The sequence below is a fragment of the Vigna radiata genome, chromosome 1 (genome assembly GCF_000741045.1).
Source record: "Vigna radiata var. radiata cultivar VC1973A chromosome 1, Vradiata_ver6, whole genome shotgun sequence".
NCBI classification, from domain to species: domain Eukaryota; kingdom Viridiplantae; phylum Streptophyta; class Magnoliopsida; order Fabales; family Fabaceae; genus Vigna; species Vigna radiata.
The window spans coordinates 13,129,873-13,153,793 of NC_028351.1; the positions used below are offsets into that span (position 1 = coordinate 13,129,873).

Here is a 23,921-nt window from a genome sequence, read left to right on the forward strand (position 1 = left end):
TGGAGGGAGGGTGGAGGGTATTAAATACTTAAAATACTCTATTGAGCATCCCATACAAGTTGTTACTATACCCAAGTCCTTGAGAGCTAACATCTTCACGACTTAAATTCTACCACTATTGAGTGCTAATGTCCAAGGTGGTGAGAAAAGCCCTGCGAAAACCTTTCAGAATGCAAATGATTTCCAATGTGTTGGGTATCAAATACTTAAATACTCTATTGAGCATCCCACACAAGTTGTTATTATACCCAAGTCCTTGAGAGCTAATATCTTCGTGACTTAAATTCTACCACTATTGAGTGCAAATGTCCACGGTGGTGAGAGAAGCTTTGCGACAACCTTTCAAAATGCAAATGATTTCCAATTGTGATGGAGGCATGACCTAAACACCTTTCCTCAAGAAAGGGTGTCTTGTTAGTATTTATTAAGTTTTTAATTTTTGTCAAAACCTTGGTTTTGCTTTGGAACTGGGTAATTTTTTTGCTTCCTTTTGGGTTTTCTGCTATCTTAAGTAGACTCAACTCTTTATCTCTGGCAGCATTGGATTCATCTCCAATTAATCTACCAGGTGAATTAGTGGTGTTAGAATAGGTATTAAATATATGTAGTAGTTGTACTGGAAACTGTACCTATGAGCTGTTTACTTATGAACATTAATTACCTCGATATTCCTAATGTAATTTTCTTGTATAAATAACAAAAATCAGTTGAGAGATAATCAATCTCTTAAGTTATTTTTCTCAAATTTTCAGTCTTAAGTTGGAATCAGAATGAGTTTGTTAGGATATAAAGTGTGCAGAATAAAAGGAAATAGATTAGGAATTAATTGTTAGTTGGTTAGGGGGGCCTTTATAAGAAGGCAGAAAGGTCTTGCGTCAGGGTACTTTTTGATAATTTTGTAGATTGAGCTTTGGTTCTTTGTGAAGGGGAAACCCTTGGAGGAGGGAGTGCTCTCCTATTCTTGTATTCTTTGATTGCAATAATAATACAGTTCTGTTTCCAGAAATCTGGTGAGTGAGTGTGTGCTGTTTTGAGTGATAGTTAGACTTCTTGACTAAAGAAGCCTAACAGAGTTGATCCCACTCTTCTAGTTTTGGTGTTCATTTCCATCCACCATTATCCTTTGCTGCATCTGTTGTTCGCTGCTGCCTTTCTCACTGGAACAATTGCTAGACGCTTGCGAGACCTCTTCTTCCTTGTTTTGGCCATTGTTTCTCTAGTCTTAACTTTTGTTGAGAGGCTCCTCTCTGCATTTCTCTTTGCCATACTCTTCCTTCACCATTATTTGTTCTCTTATAATTGGCATTGACTGTGGAGTGTAGATTGTTGTAATTCTGATTGTTGGTGATTTTTTCTGTAATTTCAAGATATTTTAGGAAGTTTTAGATTTTATTCCTATTAGTTTTCATTTTGTACATTGGTTGTATCTTAGTTTTATTACTAGCATATCAATTCCGCAGTCTGAAGGATTTGTTTCCTAGAATAGACTTTGCTTGTTTCCGAAAATGTCCAATCAATGTGTGTATGTCTCTCTCTCTCTCTCTCTCTCTCTCTCTATATATATATATATATATATATATATGTAATAAGGTTGAGCCACATTTTTTTCTAATGAAGATTATCAAGAATATCTTGGTTTTAACTCTGACAGCCAGGCACAACCTTTCACTACTTTGTCAAAAGCTTGCATATCTCAATCTTTTGAATGTCAAAGTCCATGGATAGTTGAGTTAGGTGCTTCTGATGAGTCTTTTTTTCCAAAAGGAATTGAATCAAGATGCTACTCTGTCTTAAGGAGTGATAATGCCAAAGAATACTTTTCTTCATCTTTTTCCACTCTTTTAACCTCAAATGACATTTTACCATAGTCCATCTGTCCTCATACACCTCAGCAAAATAGTATATCAGAAAGAAAGTATAGACACTTGGCTGAAATTGTTTGTATGTTACTACTTGGTGCCATTGTACCTGTTGATCACTTAGCTGATGCCATTTTTACTGCTTGTTATCTGATTAATAGAATGCCTTCTTCTTCTTTGGCCAATAAAGTTCCATATTCCACCTTGTTTTCACATGAACCTTTGTTTCACATTTTTGCTCGAGTCTTTGATTGTGTGTTTTCTGCATCATGTATCTTTAAGTTTCCATAAAATTTCTGCCTGAGCTATCAAATTTGTCCTTTTAGGATATTGTCATCCTGGAAAAGGGTGTTGATTTTATTAACTTAATACTAGTAGATATTAAATGGTGCAAGTTTTAGTTTTTTTGAAGAAATTGCTTTCCTCTCCTTCCACACAAGATGTTAACTATGTCCAATGGGTCTTGCCTATGCCTTTAGTTCCATCATCTTTGAATAATTCAAATTTTTCTTCCTTCACTTGGACCATTTCCTCCCTATCTTATAAACTTAGAACAACGGACTCTAGTGACTGGTCCAGTGCTACGTGGTGACTACTCTTTATCTAGATTTTCACCTTTGAACAGAAATACTTGGTGGAAATCTTTTTGAATGGGTTGAAGGAGGAAATTAAGGCAGAGGTCAAATTATATGAACCTAGTACGCTTGTTGATCTGAAGCTTAAAGCCCAGATGGTGGAAGATAAGATCTGTTAATTTTAAAGGAGGATCTTTTACTGTTGCTAGAACTACGGCTAGCTACAAGCCTTATGCAGTCACCATTTTAAAGGAAGATCTGGGCCATATCATTTTCAAAAAAAGTTGAGGCTATGAGGAGTTGGCCTGTTACCAAGGATGTCTCTGCCTTGAAAGGATTTTTGAGTTTAATAGGGTATTATTGAAGGTTTTTGCAAGGATATGGGAGGATTGCTAAACCTTTGACCCAATTATTAACTAAGATAGGTTTGATTGGAATGAAGAGACTCAACAAGCATTTGAGGAATTAAAAGGGGCTGTGTCTTAATTTCAAACCTTTCACCATTGAAATCGATGCATCTAGCAAAAGTTTGGGAACTGTTTTGGTATAGGAGGGCAAACCGTTAGCTTTTTGGAGCCAAGCTATGTCAGATAGGGGTTAAAATAAATCAGTTTATGACAGGGAACTGATGGCTGTGGTCCATGCTATACATAAGTGGAAGCATTATTTCATGGGGAGCCATTTCATCGTGGTTATAGACCAAAAAAGTCTACGGTTTCTCAATGACCAAAGATTATTAAAAAGGAGCAATTTAAATAGGCCTCTAAGTTAATTGGATTTGATTTGGAGATTCACTACAGACCAGGAAGGGAAAATACAGTGGCAGACTCATTGTCCAGGAAAGGGTATTTTTTTTTGGCTCTATCCAATTTCCAAACTGATGAGTGGGAAACTTGGAAAGAGGAAGTTCAATAGGATTCCGAGCTAACATCTTTAATACAAGATCTAATGTTAGATTCCAAGGCTCACCTTAGGGTATGAATGGAAGATGGACAAATTGTTTTATCATGGTAAACTAATATTTAGAGTTGGGATCTTGGTGCTATGAAGGGGTGAAATCAAGGTATGGTGAATACAAGAATGGAAGCAAGATGGATGGGTTAGAAAAGATAATCCAAGAACGGGTGTAAGATTGTGATAGAGCTAAGAATGAAAATCATGATTGCTTCTAACATTTGAAGGAGTTGCTACTTGTCTTAGTGATGGTTGTGGAAAAACAGTCTGGTAGAGGGGAAATTGGGATGAATCTTCCACCAGGGAGGGTCGTACATAAAAAAAAAAAAATAAGGATGTCACTGACTTTGTGTCATGCCAGTCGTGTTGGAGAAAGCTGGACTCTCCAGTTTTTTCAGGTGATGAAGCCTATGGGTCGACAGTTGGAGTGGTATTTCAGATTGAAGGAGGTTTCTCTCACAATGACAAAATGTAGGCTGTGATGGTGGATCTGGAGGGAAAAGCACTAAATTTGTTTCAGTTGTGGGAGACATGCAATCTGAATCCCATGTGGGAGGCATTTAAGGTGGCAGTGATACGAAGGTTTCAACCAACCATGTTGAAGAATCCTTTTGAAATCTTGATTGGATTAAGCCAAAATGGCACATTGGTGTCATTTTGAGAAATGTTGTTTCGGGGGTTTTGGAAGGGCTGAGAGAGGTGTCTTGGAATGGCACATTGGTGTGTGTTGGAATCCAACAATTGTATTCTTGGCAAATTTCCCTAGCACATTGGCACAAAAGTATTCAATGGAAAATAACACTGATTTATTAGAAAGTGGGGTTGAGTTAGGCTTAAAACTCACTTCTAACATGGTATCAGAGCCATGGTTAGAGCTTATCCTAGCGATATCTGTTGTTGTTGGGCATGTTGTTCCACCTGTTATTGGGCCGCTATCGGACCACCCATTAAATGTCTAATCCACTCTGATCATACTCAAATAAATTCTTATTTGGTGATACTGGAAAAAAAAGGTCAGAATTCTAAGACAGAACTTGACTAGGGCAATTGGAACCCATTAAAAACAAATGTTAAAGAAGAGATTTTTAGGTGGCCGTCGACGGCCATGGCTGCCTGCCGCTGGCAGACAGCAAAGACAGCGGAAGTAGATAAGACAAGCTTTGATACCAAATGGAAAATAACACTGATTTATTATTCAAATCATAAAAAATACATTCTGATACCTTCTATTTGTAATAATCTACTTCTCCTAAAAAGGGAAATAGGGAAACTAGGAAATCTAGAAAAAATAAAATAAAATAAAAGATTATGTATCTATTTCCTCTAATTAGGAAGATTCTAAAGATATTATCTCAAATTACAACATATTCTTTGTTCAATATACAATTGTATTCTTGGCTAATTTCCCTAGCACATTGGCACAAAAGTATTCTTTGTTCAATAAAGAAGTATATTCAATACATGTTTTGGGTATCAGTTCTTATAACTATAACAAACATATATAGTTCTAGACATATATAGGTCTATTTGGGGCTTGGAGGGGGGATTTTTTGTATGTTGTTTTGGGTCTTTTGCTAAGGTCCGAGAGAGGTATTTTGGAATGCCACATTGTTGTCTACTGGAATCCTACAATTGTGTTCTTGGCTAATTTCCCTATCACATTAGCACGAAAATAGTCTTTATTCAATAAAGAAGTATATTCTGTGTGTGTTTTAGATATGAGTTCCATCATATTGTTCAAACTTTTGGGATGAGATGTAGGGAGACAAATCATATAGTTTTTTATTGTCATACCTTGCCCGAAAATTGTGTTTACTCAAATGTGTATGTTGATGACATACTTATTCTAGGAAGTGATGATACTAAAATCTCACTAGTAAAAGAACATTTATGTAATCGCTTTTAGACCAAAAATCTTGGAAGTCTTAAATACTTTCTGAGTATTGAAGTGGTTCAAACAATGAAAAGCATTGTGCTTTGAGAAAATAAGCATGAATGATTGTTGACCAGTAGATAGTCCTATGAATCCAAATACAAGATTAATGGAAAATCAAGGTGAACCTCTCTCTATGATGCTGAGTAGGCAAGATCTCATTGATAGAAGTTCCATTACAAGGTATTTCATTGTCATTGGAGGAAACATTATTTCTCGGAAAAGCAAGAAACAAAATGTGGTAGTTTGATCTAGTGTAGCTGAATATAGGTGAATGATGTCTCTTACTTGTGAACTTGTATGGGTCTAACAATATCTTCAAAAATTAAAATTTCGTGGGATCCAATAAGTGAAGATGTATTGTGATTGTTGGAGATCCCACATTGGTTAGAAATAAGGGCAACTTACAATTTATAAGTGAGCGTAAACCTTACATTACAAGTTAATTTTGTGAGGTTGATTTAGGTTTAAAGTCAATTTTTTAACGGTGATAACCAAGCTGCTCTCCACATTGCTTCCAATCCGGTGTTTCATGAGAGGAGTAAACACAAAACTTTAGTATCGTTGTATTTGGGAAAAATATTGTTGTCCGAGGAAATTTGTACTGTGCTTTTTGAATCCAATAATTAACTTGCAGATGTGTTAACAAAACTCTTAAGGGGTCCTTAGATTGAATTTCTTTACTCCAAACTTGGTATATACAATTGAAATGTCCTAGCTTGAGGGGGAGTGTTAGGATAGATATTAAATATAGACCGGTTTGTGGGGTTAGGTTTGCACCCACTTATATACTATGAATTGGTCTTATTTCTAGTTGATGTGGGACTTCTAACAACTATTTTTGTTGTCAATATTTCTAGGTATTTTTTCAATTTTCATTTAAGGTCATTATTGTTATTATTTGTACGATGTCGCTTAGGATTTTAGTTTGTGTCAATTGGAGAAATTTCCATGTTTGAATAGAATTTTTGTGATCAACGTAGGAGAGCTTTTCAGATGATTAGGGTTAAAAGGTTGGCCAAAAATGTAATCTTGACCAATGATGTTGGATAAATAACCTGACGAGATCGGCAAAATAGTTGTAATATACATTGGCTAAAAATAGTGTATGTTGATATTAGCCATGAAAATGCCACACACATACCCGCTCTCATTCTACACAAATAAACACTCTTCCTACACCTCATTCTGCTTATCCTGGTGACTAATTGTTGTGGATTCTTTGCCATGTGTCCCTAGCCTCTAACCAATGTTTTGACCTTTATTCCATTAGTGCGTGACAAAATTGCGTAAGGTCAAGCACAGTACTTCTGTAAATGAATGTTTGGTGATTAATTTAAGTTTGAAATATAAATATTTGTTTCTATTTCAATTAAAATTAAAATAAATACTAAAAGATAAAGAGATAAATTTATAATAAAAGGTAATTGATTAAAGTAAAAATTAGTATAGAATAAACCATGGATGATAGAAAGATGAAATAAACCACAAGAGATGAATATAGAAATTAAGATAGAATAAACTATAAGTGATAAAAAGATAAAATAAACAATAAGAGATAAAAATAAAATAATTTGTAAAAGAGAAATAAATTATAAAAGTGAAAGATAAAATTGAGAGATAAAAGGCAATGATATAGAATAAAGATAAATATAAGAGATTAATATAAAGATGTAAATAAAGATAAGAATAATGACAAGGAGATAAAAGTTAAAAGCACTAAGTAGATTGTTGTTGGCATGTAGATTGAATAGATGTGATAGTGAAATGTAAGGGAATGTATCAGTGTTAGGTTTGAAAATGTAAATGTCATATTCTTCAATTTCTTCAGCTGGCCAAAACTAAATCTAGGTGTCTTTCTTCTCATGCATCTAAACTACCTATCTTGATTTTTTGTTATTTTTCCTCATTTGGTGGTAACCAATCCTGTGTATTATCATTTTGTATCTTGTCCTTTCTTGGGTGGCAACACATTTCTTATTATTCTCATTTTTGCTACTCTCATCTTATCTGTTTAATTCCACTTTTTACTATCATATTATACTAGATGTATAGCTGTACTATAAACCTTAGGTAGTTTGTGACCCAAATAACTCCAATGCCTTCCTCCATTTTATCCATCTAAGTTGTATATGGGTGTGACATCCTCATTTTTATTAACGATAATTCCATTCGTACCAAAAAGAATATTGACTATTTTCACTATATATCAGATATGCTGATTTCTTGATACGAATGAATGATGACCAAAATATACGAGCTTTATTTGAGAGGGCGTTAAGTTCACTTCCACCAGAAGAGTCAGTTGAGGTAGGCCTTGCTTCCTATTCTCTAGTTCTTTGAAAAAAAGATTTGTTGGAACCTTACTAGAAGCTTAGTTAATAACATGTAGGTTATGTTTCTGCTTAAATCAGGTACATGATACTAGATTTTAGCTCATTAGGGAACAGTATATTAAAATAAATATGTATATGATACCACTATATTCTGCACTTTTGTTTCTCTTAGTGGGTTTTCTTTGGCTTCCCACACATTTGTATTTCTTTTCCCTTTAATAATATTTCTAAGAATGCAGCATATGATGGATACAAGTTGAATAACCAAGAAAGACACATCTAACAGTCCACAGATCAAGTTTGTTTCTATTTTGGTTATGGATATGTACAAAAGTTGAGTACCCAAATATTTTAGGAATGAGGTCATTTGAGATCTTAAATGAGGGAAATAAATTTTACCGTTTCAAGAGGACTTGTGTTCTCTAGTATATGTGAGGGAAGTCTATTTATCAAATATGCAGCAGTGAGGACAGATTCTCCGCAATAACTTTTTGGAACTTTTCCTTGAAAGAGAAGTGCTTGGGTAGTGTTAAACAGGTGCCTATTTTTCCTCTCTGCCCCTCTGTTCTGTTGGGGAGTATAGACACATGAAATGGCATGAATTAATCCCTTTGGACTGAAAATAAGCAACATAGTTTGGTTGAAATAATCCCTAGCATTGTCAGACCTAAATCCTTTTTTCTGGGCCCCAAATTGATTTTGAATAATCGAATGGAAGATGGGAATAACAGTGCTCATGTCAGATTTTTGTTTAAGCAAATAGATCCAAGTAACTCTAGTGCAATCATCAGCACAGATTACTAACAGTGTGCTCCAGAAATATTAGGTATAGTAGATAGTACCCATATATATCATTGTGGATTAATTGGAAAGGTTTGAACTTCTATTATTGCCAATGGGAAAGGACAGTGTGTTTGGCTAATTCACAAGCCTCACAGTGCAGTTTTGAGGTATCTAGATTTTCAAATAAATGGGAAACATAATTTTTAAAACAGAAATTGATTGATGTCCTATGCGACAATGCTACAACCAAAGAGTGTCTTTATTTGATATGCTGAGTAGAGATATCGGTCGGACAGATTTGGATTCTTGAGATGGTTCTAGGTAGTAGAGTCCATTTCTTTCCTCGGCAAGTCCAATCCTCCTCCCTCAGTCCTTCTTCTGAAAAACACACAAAGATGGTCAAAACATTGCAAAGCCATTGAGTTCCTATGTTAGTGTTTTTCTGTGGAGATAAGACTTGTCAAAAGTTTTTACATGCAGAACATTTTTAAGACTTTGGAGGGTAAATAGGTATCTCCATATCCTGCAACTGTAACTAAAGAGCCATTGGCAACAATAATCTTCCTATTGCTTGGAGATGGGGGGTATAAGAATGAAAGAGTTGAGGCGAGTATGTCATATGATCTGTAACTCTTGAATCCACAATGCAAGAGTTGGCACTATATGAGAGACTCATAAAAGAGACATTACTGATACACTAAGAGAGCACGATTTAGAGGCTTTCTCAAGTGTTCCCAGTAAGTCTTTAAGTCTATTTCTCTCCTAATTACTGAATCCTCTAGCTATTAAATTTTCTTCATTCTCCAATTGTATGACCAGGTGAGCTTGAGGTTTTTGCATCCCTTCATGGTTCACCATTTCTTTCTTGGAGATTTGCCATGCAACTTCCAACATTTCTCCTTTGTGTGTTTTGGTTTTTTACAATAAGTGAACCATATGTTATCTTTGTTTCCTTTCCTTAAGTATTGATATTTTCTCTCTTTCCTCCTTGTAGTAATTGTGGTTTAGCAACCAAAGCATCAATAAGTTGGATCTCAAGCATAATATTTCTCCTACTTTCTTCTGCATGAACAATGGAAATGGTATTTTTCCTTTTTCCAAGAATTTGAACCTTATTCTAATCAAATTCAAGGTTTAATCCAACAAAAAAAAAATCATATACCCTATCCTTTTCTATGAAGTTCTTGAAGAGGGTTATCCTTACTTGAAAGAAAGAAGATTTTTGTTCAAATTGATTCATTTGAAACAATGCATCAGTGTCTATATTTAGAGAACTCTAACCCTAAAGTAATAATTACAAAGAGATCTCTAGGTCTTCTAACAACTTCAATTAGCTTCTAGTAATACATTTAATATTCTACCAACTTCTAGTAATGCATTTAATACCCTTTGTACAAACATTCCTCCTCAAGCTGGTGAATGGATATCTATGATTCCCAGCTTGCATGTGAGATCACGAAACTGCTCAGTGGAAAGACCTTCTGTAAACAAATTTGCTAGCTGAAGTCCAGATGGGATGTAGGAAGTAGTGATATGGCCACTATCTAGTTTCTCTTTTATAAAGTTTCGGTCTATCTCTGTATTTGGTCCTTTCATACTGAGCTTGATTGTGAGCAATTCAAATAGCTGACTTATTATCACAAAAAAGGACCAGGTTTGTCATATGCCACTTGTTGAGGTTAGTGAAAATAGATATAGGAGTAATTTTCTTTTTGTAGAAAATACATATAGGGTAATATATTTATAATGAAGAATAATTAAGGAAAATTTGGGCTAAGCCCAAATGCACATAATATGGTAAATAATCCCCTTCTAGACTTGTCTTCAAATATTGAAAGATTTTATTTATAACTAAATGTCTTTGGATCATGCATGAACTCCCTGTCGTCAACCACACCATAGGCTATGTTCGGTGTAGTGTGAGTTAAGTAAATGAGCTTCCCAAAAAGTTTTTAATTTTTGCCTTCCAACAAGTTTTTGATATTTGCCTTTATTCACAGTAAATGAGCTTCCCAACAAGTTTTTTTAATTAAAATATTATTCACAGAAATCTTATTTCTTAGAAAATCATTTAAATAAAGTAAATCTTTAAAATATTACTAAACCTTTTAATTTTTAGAAAATATTTATATAAAATAAATCTTTTAAAATAATTACTAAACCCTTTTATTTGTTAGAAAATCTTCAAATAAAGCTTTGAAATAAACCATTTTATCTTTCATCATAATCTTTTTTAGGGTTAAATACGTTTTTAGTCCCTATACTTTGGAGCGATTTTGGTTTTAGTCAATTTTCAAACTAAGGTACAATTTAGCCCTCAAACTTTAGAAAACTTCGATTTTAGTCATTTTTATCAAATTTTTTTAACTTTATTTGTTGTTTCAAACACGTTTCTCAGTTAACATTGAAGCAAAATTGTGTCAAACAGTGTAAACAATCCAAATGCTATAATGAAACGTGCTTGAAACAACAAATAAAGTTAAAAAAATTTGGTAAAAAGGACTAAAACCAGAGTTTTCTAAAGTTGAAGGACTAAATTGTACCTTAGTTTGAAAATGAACTAAAACCAAAATCGTCTCAAAGTATAGGGACTAAAAACATATTTAACCCTCTTTTTTAAATAAAATAAATCTTCTAAACTAAATAATTAACAATCTATTTTATCTTTGACATTACCCGTTTGGTTCTTTATTTAACATCATTGCCTTAGAATACATGTGATTGATTAAATCCATATATCTGTCACTGTTTTAAGAAACATACATGTGTCACTGATGTTGGTAGGGATGGCAACGGGTCGGGTCGGGTACGTATCCGTAACCCGACCTGCCGGATAAAAATGTACCCACCATCCGACCCGTTACCCGCCGAGTATCCGTTTAAAAAATATCCGCGGGTATTTTAAAAATCCGTGAGTATCTGCGGGTACATGCGGATATCCGCAAAAAACAAAAAAAATATATTTTATATTTTTTAAAATAAAATTTAAATAAAATTACAAAAAATATATATATGATATAATATAAATTAAATTAAATATAAATTAAAATTTAATTTTAATTAATTTTAATCTAATAAAATATAAATTTATTTTATTTTTGATAAAGTTTAATTAAAACATATATAAATTACTTTTTTTATTTATTTTTTGCGGGTAACGGATACCCGCGGGTCGAGTAGTATACTACCCGTACCCGACCCGTTTAGAAGCGGGTATTAAAATACCCGTTACCCGTTACTTACGGGTAGTAAATATTCGTGGATAGTAACTACCCGCCGCAGATACCCGTGCCCCGTATATTTTTTTGCCATCCCTAGATGTTGGGCTCTATGGAATCCCACAACCTGGTCATGATCATGGAATCTTTTTCATCCCATGAAGGAAAAGTTGGATTCTCCTTGGACGCTTTTCAAGGATATGAGAAAGGCACCCCTTTCCCTTGGATAGGTTCACACAAGTTATGATCATTTGAGAAATGTATGAAGCTCTAATGCCTTCCAGTTCACTAGTCTTTTTGTGAAAATCTGGAATCTGCTTTTTGTTGATTTTGGATTAGACTCGTAGATGCAAATCAGCAACAGGCTGTCTAATGCTTGATTTTACAAAGAAGAGAAAAACAACAATAGTGGCTGTTAGGATGAATTGCAGCAGTTAAGGTTGCTTCAACTTCAAGATAAAATGGCAGTGATGGCCGTAAGGTAAAAACAGTGGCCAAAGCTCTAGGAAAAACCTAGAGTTTTGGTAGTATCTGAACAAATGTGTAGGCAACAAGCAAAAATTGTGGAATTACTTTTCTTGATTTTAGAAGGAAACAATACATTGGTATTTAATGGAAAAACAAAATCCTAATTAAAGGAAATAAATCTCCTAAAATGAAGGAAATGAATATCTAGATAAAAGGAAATAAATGTCCTTAATAAAGACTAAATCAGGAGCAAATCTACAAAATAAACTCCCGGTCCAAATCCTTTAATTTTAGGGATTTCTTACAACCAATGTATATTTATTATTCAATCAATCTATATTTATTGTATGGTAAATGTCCAATATTGGCACTCATATTTCAACAGATAGGATAGGATACCATGTTAAGGAAGAGAGAGAGCTATTGCATTTGCAAGGGAGAAAACATAATTATAAAATATTGAGGACACAATTAAAAATTATTTAGTTACCCTATTCTAGGCTAATAACATAATCTTAGAAAATGAACTTTGAGTTTAACTCAATTTTACAAAATCTGTTTGTTATTATTGTATTTTCATCCACTTATATATTTGTGTTATCTTTAGTCGATATGAGATATTCAACATATAGATATAGAATCACCCAATTAATCTTATTATCCACGGTTAAGATATATTTTTAAGATTCAAACAAAATCTGAGGTAAAACCCAAAGATGGGCTAAGTAGAAAACCAATGAATAGTGAAGTACATTTTTATATTGAAATGCATAATTTTTTTCTGATATTATTCCACATGTTTGGTTCTATGTTAATTTTGCTTATATATACTCATTCAATAGAAGAATTCAAGAGATTATTGTTTACTGGTTTTTCATTTATATGTAATTATTCTTATTGTAGGTCTGGAAAAAGTTCACTCAGTTTGAGCAAACATATGGGGATCTTGCAAGCATGCTGAAGGTTTCTTCAAATATGTTATTATACACTATTCTCCATGCAATCATAAGTTGTTTCTTGAGTGTGTCATGTGCATGATTAGTGTTGAAATAAAAGAAAGAGAAACATAGAATAAATCCCTAATGTGTATTAACAAGTTAGGGTTATGCATTTATAAATAGAAAAATATAAAAGGATGGGCCTAAGCTTGTTATATCTAACAATCCCTCTCCAACTAGTACATATAAATCGTATGTACTAAGCTTGTTACAAATATAATCAATTCTAAGTCTATAAATATCAATGAAACTATTTTGCTAACCAGTCACTTGAGTTAACAAACTTAGTCTCTATGTCTTCAAATAAAATCGTTTCTTGAAAAAAATAACAATCAATCTCAATGTGTTTGGTCTTGTCATGAAAGACAAGGTTAGTGCTAATATGAAGAGTAACTTCATTGTTGCATACGAGTGTTATTTGAGTGACATCTCCAAATTGTATTTATTTAAATGATTGTTTAAGTCAAACAAGTATACAAGTGTCTGATGTCATAACTCTATATTTTGCTTCTGCACTAGATCTTGCCACAACAAATCGTTTTCCAACTAATATTCTGTACTTCTCAAGATTTGAGACATGCTCCCCTTGGTAGGAGTTTGGTATTGGGATCTATGGGTGTGTCAAAAGATTTTGAGTTCATTGACTTGGTCTCCTCGAAAATATCCAATGCATACTTCCTTTGAGATATAACCAAGGTTGTCAAACTCGAGAGCTTAGTAAACTCGTGAAAGGTTCATAAACTTAGATCGTAAACTTGAATCGTAAACTGGTAAGAGTTTACTTTGTATAAAAAAATTTAAAATATATATAAATCACTACTAAATTTTCCAAACCAACCAATACGAGACTATTTCAAAGCATATAAAGATTTGCGGAGACAACATACCAATTCAAAAGACTCCCATGAGCAACAAAACCTAGAGGTTGCTCTATATGAATTTCTTCTTGCAAATATCCATTAAGAGAAGCAATTTTGACATCCAATTGGTAAAGAGGTCTTTGTTGAGGAACAACCATAGCTATAAATAAGCGAACAAAAGCTATCGTTGCCACTGAAGAATAAGTATCAACAAAATACAAACCAAAAATTTGTGTGACACCTTTGGCTACAAGTTGAGCCTTGAGAAGATCAACCATCAGAACCAACTTTGATATCAAAGACCGACTTACAACCAACAACATATCTCTCAAACCATAATGGGACGAGCTCCAAAGTTCCACTATTCTCAAGAGCACTGATTTCTTCAAGCATGGTGTAACACCAACCAGGATGGGCTAAGGCATCATCTATAGATTTTTGAATAGACACAGTAGAAATATAAAAAAAGGTAACTATAAAATGATGGAAATAATTTATGATAACTCAAAGCAGTGTAATGAGGAGATGAATTACGGGTAGAGCATATACCTTTACAAAGAGTGTTGGAAGTCTCACATCGACTAGAGATAGAGTTAATTAACAATATATAATTGGGTGCAAGCAAACCTAACCTTACAAGACGATGGACAGAGGAAGTGGACGACAATGAGAAAGGCGATGCAGAGAACTACAATTAGGAGAGTAGAACTGAGGTACTCAGACACAAGTGTTAGAAGACAATTTTTACGGCTGCCAGCGGGGGCGGGTGGCAAAGATAGTGGTGGAAGAAACTTAGAGAACTCGACTTTGATACCATATAGAATATTATATGTTTTGAGTGAATTGTGTGTCCAATGCAGACCACACAACATGTATTTATAGCATAATACAAAATCAATTATAATAAATATACCTAATAATTGGGAATCAATCATCCTAATTTTCTAGATTAGGAAACGCCTAATTCCCTATAAATCTGTAATAGCTGATTTCATTCTAACAAGATGTATAAGCACATGAGATTTGATGAAGAATGTTATGAGAAGCCATAAAATTTTGAAAAGAATGTGAAAAATACTCAAAGGCATTATCACTTCACAAAGTTCATATGAAATAGTGGAAAAGATGAGGAGAAATCTCCCTTGTGTGTCTTTGCATACACATAGGGTAGTTTATTTATAATGTGAGATATGGGCTAAAACCCTAAATACAAGATGGGCTGAGCCCAATTAATATAAACACACAACTTAGTATCTAAGAGTTCAAATAGAAATGCTAAATTGATTTTTAATTTCATTGTAAAATTTTTGAAATTTAGAAAACAACTCAGAACGACTCTTCTTCAAAGGCAATCAAGTACATCTTGAATAATTATCAATAAATGTGACAAAATACTGAGACCCTAAATTAAACTGAACATGACGTGGTTCACAGATGTTAGAATTAAGGTAAAAGGAGACAAAAAGCATTGTGAGACACTTCTAGGGAAAGAAGTGCGATTGTGTTTTCTTAATTGACATCTTGATAACTTAAAGCAAATTTGGAACAAGCTGTTGCATCTTGGCAAGCCTAGGATGACCCAACTGAACATGAATTAGAGAGGGAGAATCCATTACCGAACCAACATATATAGATGTTCGAATATGATAAAGACCATGAGACTCATCCTGTGCTAATTATTCGACTCGAACTCTGGTCCGGTAAACAAAGAGAAACTTTGGTAAAGGAGATAACACAATCAAGGGAACGCATGAGATGACTAAGGGATAATAAGTTAAAGGGAGACTGAGGGACATAAATAACATTATCAAGTGATAAAGAAGGAAGAAGGGGAACAATACCAACATGTGGAGAGACCACATACCCATTGGCCATGGTAATGGAAGGCAAATAATCCAAGTGGATAGAGAAGAGAAAAATGATTTATTATCAATAATGTGATTAGTGATATCTAAGTCCAGAATGCAAGGACCAAGAGAGTTGGAATGAGTGAAGCCAACAAAATATGTATTTGTGTGTGCAACAAAAGTAGTGGAACCAGAGGTCTAACATCCTCATACCATTTGAGAAATTTTGTTAAAGAGAGGAATTTGTTCTGAAGGCTCAAATGAAATAGCAGCAATAAAAGAGGTTGTAAGTACCTGTAGAGAACAAAAGTAGTTGCTGGAGAGTCTGATGGTGGTTGTTGTCGCTGGAGAGGCCGCCAAATGTACCACCAAGAGCGACAGGAATGGGCTACAGCGAGTAGTTGAATGGAGCACGGAGGCATGTGAAATCTCCAATCTCCTTGATTCTTGTGGCGCAGCAGTCACCTGTCTAGGGCGAGCAGAATCGTGTCGTCGGTCCAAACTCCAGTGCTAGCATTGGCATAGACGATAGTTGCAGCGGCAATGATGGTGATGGATGACTGTAGTGCTGTGGGGAGATCAGACTAGGAGGTGAGAGAACTGATGGTTAAGAAAACAAAAACAATGTCATAAAAGAAACACTTTCCTGAGAAATAAAGAAAATTAACATCGACAAAGAGTGGGTTCATTGGATAGGCAAAGAGAGAACATGACTCTAGATACCATGTTGAAATAAAAGAAGGAGAAACATAGGATAATTCCCTAATGTGTATTGAGAACATAGGTTATGTATTTTTAAATAGAAAAATATCAAAATGTGGGCCTAAACCCGTTACATCTAACAATTAGGATTATCCAGTTGTTGCTACCTTGTAGGCCCTAATCATTTAAAAGAATAACCTTGAACGAAATGCAGACTTTGTTACCTTTATTAATGGATTGACAATTAGCAGGCATTAACCGAACAGGCTTTTGGTCAAACATCCCACTGTTAGGTGTTGCATTGGGACTGCAGCAAAGGGCCAGAGACCATTTAGTAGCTTTTTTTTTTTTTTTTTTTTTTTTTTTTTTTCTTTTTTATGTTTTCCTAATCAATGCTGTATGACTTGGACTAACAAAATTTTTTGCCAATGTGTAACAATATAGACTTTGGTTCTATAACATTTCTAGAAATAAGTTCTTGAGTGTGGCAAGAAAATGCTTTTAAAATCATGTCCATGATATGTACCATTTCTAAAAAATTCTAATGAGTATACTTTTGTAGTTGCTTATGACTGTAGAATGGATTAAACATGGAAGGGCTGTAATCAGCCTGTAATTTATGATTTATCTTTGTCAAATTATGTAGGTTGAGCAAAGAAGGAAAGAAGCACTTTCTGGAGCTGAAGATGGAACAGCATTAGAGAGTTCTCTACAAGACATTGTATCACGGTACAGTTTCATGGATTTGTGGCCGTGCTCTTCTAATGATCTTGATCATTTAGCTCGGCAAGAGGTACAACTCAATTGTATATTTTGAGATAGATAGTATGCTTGTGGTCAAGCACTAACTCTCCAATAGGCTTAAGTCATTGGGTGAAGGCTCAAATGGTTTTATATCTAATATGGCTCATCACTCAAACACCTTTTAAGCTTTAAGGGTAGACAATACCTAGGCCTACCATATACTGCGTGGAAGTTCAACCTTTACACAGAAGAATAATGCATCAAGAATCGCTGATAAAGTTTTATTTAGAACTTGCCACTGGCTGTGCCTTTTTACCTTTGGTTGTGCCTATTAGTAAATGGTCTGGAGGAATTATTAAGTATTAAGTATTGAGATACAAATGCGAATTTTGAACTAAAGCATTTGAATAAGGGATGTTTGTGTTCAAATGCCTAATGAGTTTAATATAATTAAAGGGAATATTATCTATAAGATACTAGCTTTTAATGGGTTCTGATACTAGGCTTCTCTCGCCATATTGCAAAATTCCGAAAGCTAGCTCATGAGGTGAGGGTTTAACCCTATACACATTATTTTGGTCATATTGGTGGTCAATGTGGGATATGCCAATATTATGAAACCAGGACCAGTCTATGATGATGCAAATTGTTAACTAAGGAAATTGATCGACCTACGTATTTTAATGACAGTGCTTTGATCCTTTCAAATCGAACCAACCTGTTGGACTCTATCTCTATATTAACAATTTGCATATCATCTAGTAAGTCAAATAATGAATCACTAAGTCATTTTAATGAAAGTGCTTTGATCCTTTCGAATTGAACCGACCTGTTGGACTTTATCCCTATGGGCATGATCATCAAGGACATCAAATCATGAATCACTAAGTCAATATTTAAAATCTTGAATTGTTAATTGTAGGGTTAAAATATTGAAAGGTAACTCAGTTATCACATAAATGATGTTGAGTAATGATAATGTTAAATTAGGTATTGACAAAAGAACTTATTATATGTCTTACAAAACTGAATCATGCATGAATGATTGTGTGAAGCTTCTATATTAGAGAACTGAAAACAAAGTGAAATCGTGTTGTGTAGTATTCAGAGTTAGTGAGTGAAATTGTCAACCTCTTACCTTAGACGAATGAATAAAAGTAGAACATCGGGATATTAAGTATTTAGTCATACTCCAATTTATTTTCATATTTTATGCATCTATAACTCTTCAATTTCTTTTATGTGAAATGGTTAAAGAAAAATTAATGAAAAGCTAAATTTTGTAATTTGTATTGTGATGGGAAATCACAATTGAGTTACAATTCATCCAAGGATACAACTTCATTGGCTTGCCCAGTCGTATATGGATTGCAAATAATTAGATTTTAATGTGATGATAGTATTAGTCGTCATCAAATCCCTAATCTATACCATTTTCCTTTACTAGTTTGCCAAAATTAGCCTGCCTCTCTTGAATTGTTCTGTTTTTGTGTTCTATTCAGTGATTCAATTTTCATTTCTATCTCTTCAGTGGCTTACCAAAAATATCAATAAGAAAGTAGAGAAGTGTATTTTGGCTAATGGAACGATTCTTATAGGTACTGACATTATATTCATTCAAACGTTTAATTTTTACATATTACTATATGGTGAATGCTGAAATGGTAGTGCAGATAAGACATCTATGACAAACATTTCAACTACATCACCGAAGATCGTTTATCCCGATACTTCAAAGATGGTGATCTATGATCCGAAGCATACACCTGGTACGTAACCCATCCTATTTAAAATTTGATTACTTTTTAGTAATAAACATTTTATAAAATTACAGGAATGATGTGGGTTTATTCCCACCCACACATACTGATTTATATATGAATAGAGATATAGAAAGCGTTATTTAAATGTTGTTTGTCTAGCACAGACCACATGGTATGTATTTATACCAATTTACAAAATAAAGAGACAGACCATTTAGTACTAGATGCGCTAGAATTTGTTGGAAATGGTCACATATCATAATGAAGCAAATAAAGAGAATATTAAAAGGAGAATATGGCATGATGAAACTAACATGCATTACACTTGAATAACTCAACAAGCTCTTTCGAAAGTAAATGAAAAACAGACTTAAGAATGTCAAATGACATATGTCCTATATGACAATGGAGAAATGAAATGACAAATCCTCAAAGTATTCTTTCCTGTCTTTTTATTCTTTTATTTTTTTTAATTCAATATTATTTCATTTTCCTCACTTAACAATGTGGTAAAAGGTAGCTAGTTAATTTTCCTATATGGTACTACACCACACCTGGACTGATGCAGGTGCAGGTGCAGGAACTAATGCATTTGATGAAATTCTGAAAGCTACACCACCTGCCTTGGTAGCATTTTTGGCAAATCTACCAGCCGTTGAAGGTACTTTACAAATCTCTTATCCATTTTACTGTATGTATTTCCGGAAATTTGATATGCAATCTTTCATCATTTGGTGAAAAGCCAACTAGGGTGAGTTTTACTTGACTAGCCAATATGAAGAGGTAGTTTATGTTAATGCTCCTATTTTTTTTTTCTTTGGTTCTTTAATTTATTTCTTCTTTCATCCATATTGTCTATTTCCCTAAGAATATTGTATTACAGAGTTTAAGCAATGCATTTCTGGCGTTTCTGCAACCATGGACCATTTCATTCTTAGATTGTCAATACATAGTGCTATCTACTGAAACTGCCACTGAAGTTTTTCCTGCTGGATTTTATTTGATAAGCTTTGATGAATGTTCCATGAATTCTCTTGGTTTTTCAAAAGGGTGTTCATAAAATAATATAGTTTTGATGGATTACAGAATGGTGGAAGCTAATTGTTTGGTTAAGGAAAAAAATTATATACGAACCTATTTTTCTGGGCATACCCCCACAACTACCTTGTTTCCTTATTATTTGTATTTGAATGCAGTTGAAAAATAGTTTTAAATTTTCCAGGCCCAACACCAAATGTGGATATTGTGCTATCAATTTGCTTGCAAAGTGATCTACCAACAGGACAAAGTGCAAAAACAGGGATTTCAACACAAGTGCAAACTGGGAAAGTGGGGATTCCATCACAGTTGCCAGGAGGTTATGCTCCTGCTACCAGTGAACTTTCTGGTTCAAGCAAGTCTCACCCTGTTCCAAGTGGTGTGTCTTTGAAACCGGGAAGTAATAGACAATATGGGAAAAGGAAGGAGTCAGACAGTATGTGCATCATCTATTTAGGATCTTATACATACATTTTTGTTTGTTCATTTTAATTTATATGTGTGCAATATACTTATTTAGAGTTGTGTGTATTTGAGCCATGCGGTGGGACTATTCGTACATCTCTGCAATATGGAATAACCTTACTCTTAATATTGGAACATGTACTATGAAGGCTTAACACTATTTGAGTCCATATAGAAAGTGTCAAAAGCCATATACAAGGTGAGATTAGTCAAAGATGGTGAAACTTGGAGGTTGTTCGATGTAAACCTCTTGTTGCAATTCTCCATGTGAGAAGGCATTCTTAATGTCTAGTTGGTAAAGTAGTCAACAATAGATGAAAACCATTGCAAACAATAGATGTGATAGGTAGTTAGACCTATAACGAAATAAGCTTTAGAAACTGTAGATCTTTATTCCAACAGTAGACCATGTTTCCTCCAATGTGGAGAAACCAAACACATTCAACTTCTGGTTATTCAAGAGAACCAGACTCTCCACTCCTATTCTTTTCAGAATTTACAAAAACAATGAAAAAACTGCTAAAACAATCGCCTACACAGACAGTTTGAGACAACAAAATCTACCCCCACAGACAGTTATAATCGTCTATTTGTCCCTTTTATTTCTTCTAATATAAACATTTCCCTTGAACCTATCAATACCCCCTTCATGAAGTCTCACCTTGTCCTCAAGATGAAAAGTAGGAAACTCCTTATTGCAGTAGCATCTTCCCAGCTGTTTTCAATGGATGGAAGATGCTGCCATTTCATTAAAACTTCTATATTGCTGTGGAAGAAGTGAGAACATCCAACAATGCCTCGGGATAGACTTTTAACATGAGATCTTCAATCAAAGCAGATAGGAGAGGTTGTACTAGAGTGGTAGGCTACACAACTCTCTTGAGAAGGGGAACATGGAAGACTGGATGGATACAGCTGTGAGTAGGGAGATCAGGTTTATAGGCGACAGCCCCTATGTGTTCTTGGACAGCATAAGGACCATAGAATCTGGGCCTGAGTTTCTCGTTTGGGCGGTGAGCTAAGGATTGCCAACGATAGGGTTGTAATTTAAGGTATACCCACTTGCCAATTTAAAATTCCGCGGCCCTCCAATGTTTATTAGTTTGCTGTAGATTCTGGTCTTGAGCTTTGCATAAATTGGCATTTAATTCCCGCAACATATCATCCCTTTCCTATTGTAACTGATTCACATTATGTACCTTGGATGGAATTGTAGTACCCTTTAACAACATAGGAGGGTCATGGCCATAGAGAGATTTAAAAGCGGACATTTGTGTAGAAGCACTTTATTTAATGTTAAACCAGAATTTTGCCCAAGGTAACCATTGTGACCATTTCCTAGGTTGTGAGCCTGTCATGCAACATAAATAGGTTTCGAGTCAGCGTTTCACTACCTTTGTTTGGCTATCTGATTGGGGATGGTAGACTGTGCTGAATTTGTGTTTTGTGTCAGCCAACTCTGTCCAAAAATTACTAAGGAAAATGTTGTCTTTGTTGGATACAATGGTAGAGGGAAACTCATGGAGCTTCACAATTTCTCTGACGAACAAATGTGCTATGTCTCTTATTGTGAAAGGGTGAGCCAGGGTGAGAAAATGGGCATATTTGGTTAACTGATCTACCACCACCAGATTTGTCTTTCCCTTGGACTCTAGGTTGGCCGTTAATGAAATCCATAGAAATGTCAGACCAGACCTGTCTAGGAATAATATGTAAAGGCTGTAACAAGCCTGCTGGAGCGGGGGTTTCAAATTTGTTCTTCTGACACACCTCACACTGTTCAACCCATTCCTTAATGTCCCTCTTCATTCCCTTCCAATAAAAGACCCCATCTATGTGCTTAAAGGTGTCAAAATAACCACTATGGCCTTCGGTAGGGGCTTTGGCCTATAACGAAATAAGTTTTAGAAACTGCAGATCTTTTTTCGAACAGTACACCATGTTTCCTCCAATGTGGAGAAACCAAACACATACAACTTCTGGTTATTCGAGAGAACTAGACTTTCCACTCCTCCTATTCTTTTCAGAATTTACAAAAATAATAAAAAAACTGCTAAAACAACCACCTACACAGACTTTATAAAAGTTTGAGACCACAAAACCTACCCAGAGACAGTTATAACTGTTTGTCCCTTTTATTTCTCCTAATGTAAACATTTCCCTTGAACATATCAAGATGCACCAAGTAATCAAGGCCAGGATCTAGATATAGTCATTAGCCACCAAGCAAGCTTTGTACCAATCAATTATATTCAATCCAACCTTTGTGCTATACACCTAGCAAAAACCAATAATAGTACCTGTAGATCGAGCCACTACATTTTGTTTTTTACTTTTCCATGAGATAATGTTTCCTCCAAGGAAAACACAATATCCTGTAGTAGATTGTCTATCAATAGGAGAACCTGCCCAATCAGCATCACAATATCCTGATACCTGAAGGTTTCCTTTGTCTTCATATAACAGCCCTTGCCCGGGAGCCTTTTTCACATACCTTAGAATTCGAATGATAGCATTCCAATGATCAACACACGGAGCTTGCATGAACTGACTAACCACTCCAACTGCAAAAGATAGATCTGGCCTTGTAATAGTGAGGTAGATTAGTTTTCCCACTAGCCTCCTATATCTCTTCGGGTCGGAGAATAACTCACCTTCTTCTGCTGTTAATTTTTGATTTGGATCCATAGGACTATCAACCGGTCTACAATCAATCATGCCTGTTTCTTGTAAGATATCCAGAGCATACTTCCTTTGGGAGATTACAACTCCATCTTTTGACTGAGCTACTTCAATGCCTAGGAAGTATCTGAGGCTCCCAAGATCCTTAGTTTGGAAATGTCTACACAAGTACTCCTTCAATTGAGATATTCCAGCAGTATCATTTCCTGTAATGACTATATCATCAACATAAACTATCAAGTAAACACATTTCCCGAGGGATGAATGATAATAAAAGACTGAATGATCTGCTTCACTACGTTTTAACCCAAATTTTTGAACAATTGAGCTAAACTTTCCAAACCAAGCACGTNGAGATTGNTTGAGCCCATATANGGATCGNTTCAATTTACAAACTATACCAGACTCCCCCTGAGCAACAAACCCAGGAGGTTGCTCCATATAAACTTCTTCCTCAAGATCACCATGGAGAAAAGCATTTTTGATNTCCAACNGATGAAGTGGCCAATGACGAATGGCTGCCATGGCGAAGAACAAGCGAATGGTAGTCATCTTAGCTACAGGAGAAAAGGTGTCACAATAATCAAGACCATAAACCTGAGTGTACCCTTTTGCAACCAGCCGGGCTTTGAGCCTATCAATGTCACCATTAGGTCCGACTTTAATTGCATATACCCATCGACAACCAACAGCCTT

The 23,921-nt window shown here is 34.8% G+C and overlaps 1 protein-coding gene across 3 annotated transcripts in view; it reads left to right on the forward strand.

The window, feature by feature from the left end:
- Positions 1 to 23,921, forward strand: part of LOC106770907 (cleavage stimulation factor subunit 77) — a 46,256-nt gene that overhangs the window by 17,223 nt on the left and 5,112 nt on the right. Inside the window, exons 16-22 of one of the 3 annotated variants that reach the window (XM_014656757.2) lie at positions 7,535 to 7,631; positions 13,030 to 13,089; positions 17,180 to 17,326; positions 18,809 to 18,875; positions 18,951 to 19,046; positions 19,609 to 19,701; positions 20,263 to 20,514. In XM_014656757.2, coding sequence (XP_014512243.1) covers positions 7,535 to 7,631; positions 13,030 to 13,089; positions 17,180 to 17,326; positions 18,809 to 18,875; positions 18,951 to 19,046; positions 19,609 to 19,701; positions 20,263 to 20,514 — 812 coding nt within the window. The remainder of the gene's footprint in view (positions 1 to 7,534; positions 7,632 to 13,029; positions 13,090 to 17,179; positions 17,327 to 18,808; positions 18,876 to 18,950; positions 19,047 to 19,608; positions 19,702 to 20,262; positions 20,515 to 23,921) is intronic. The other 2 variants (XM_014656765.2, XM_014656773.2) reach the window with 2 other exon arrangements.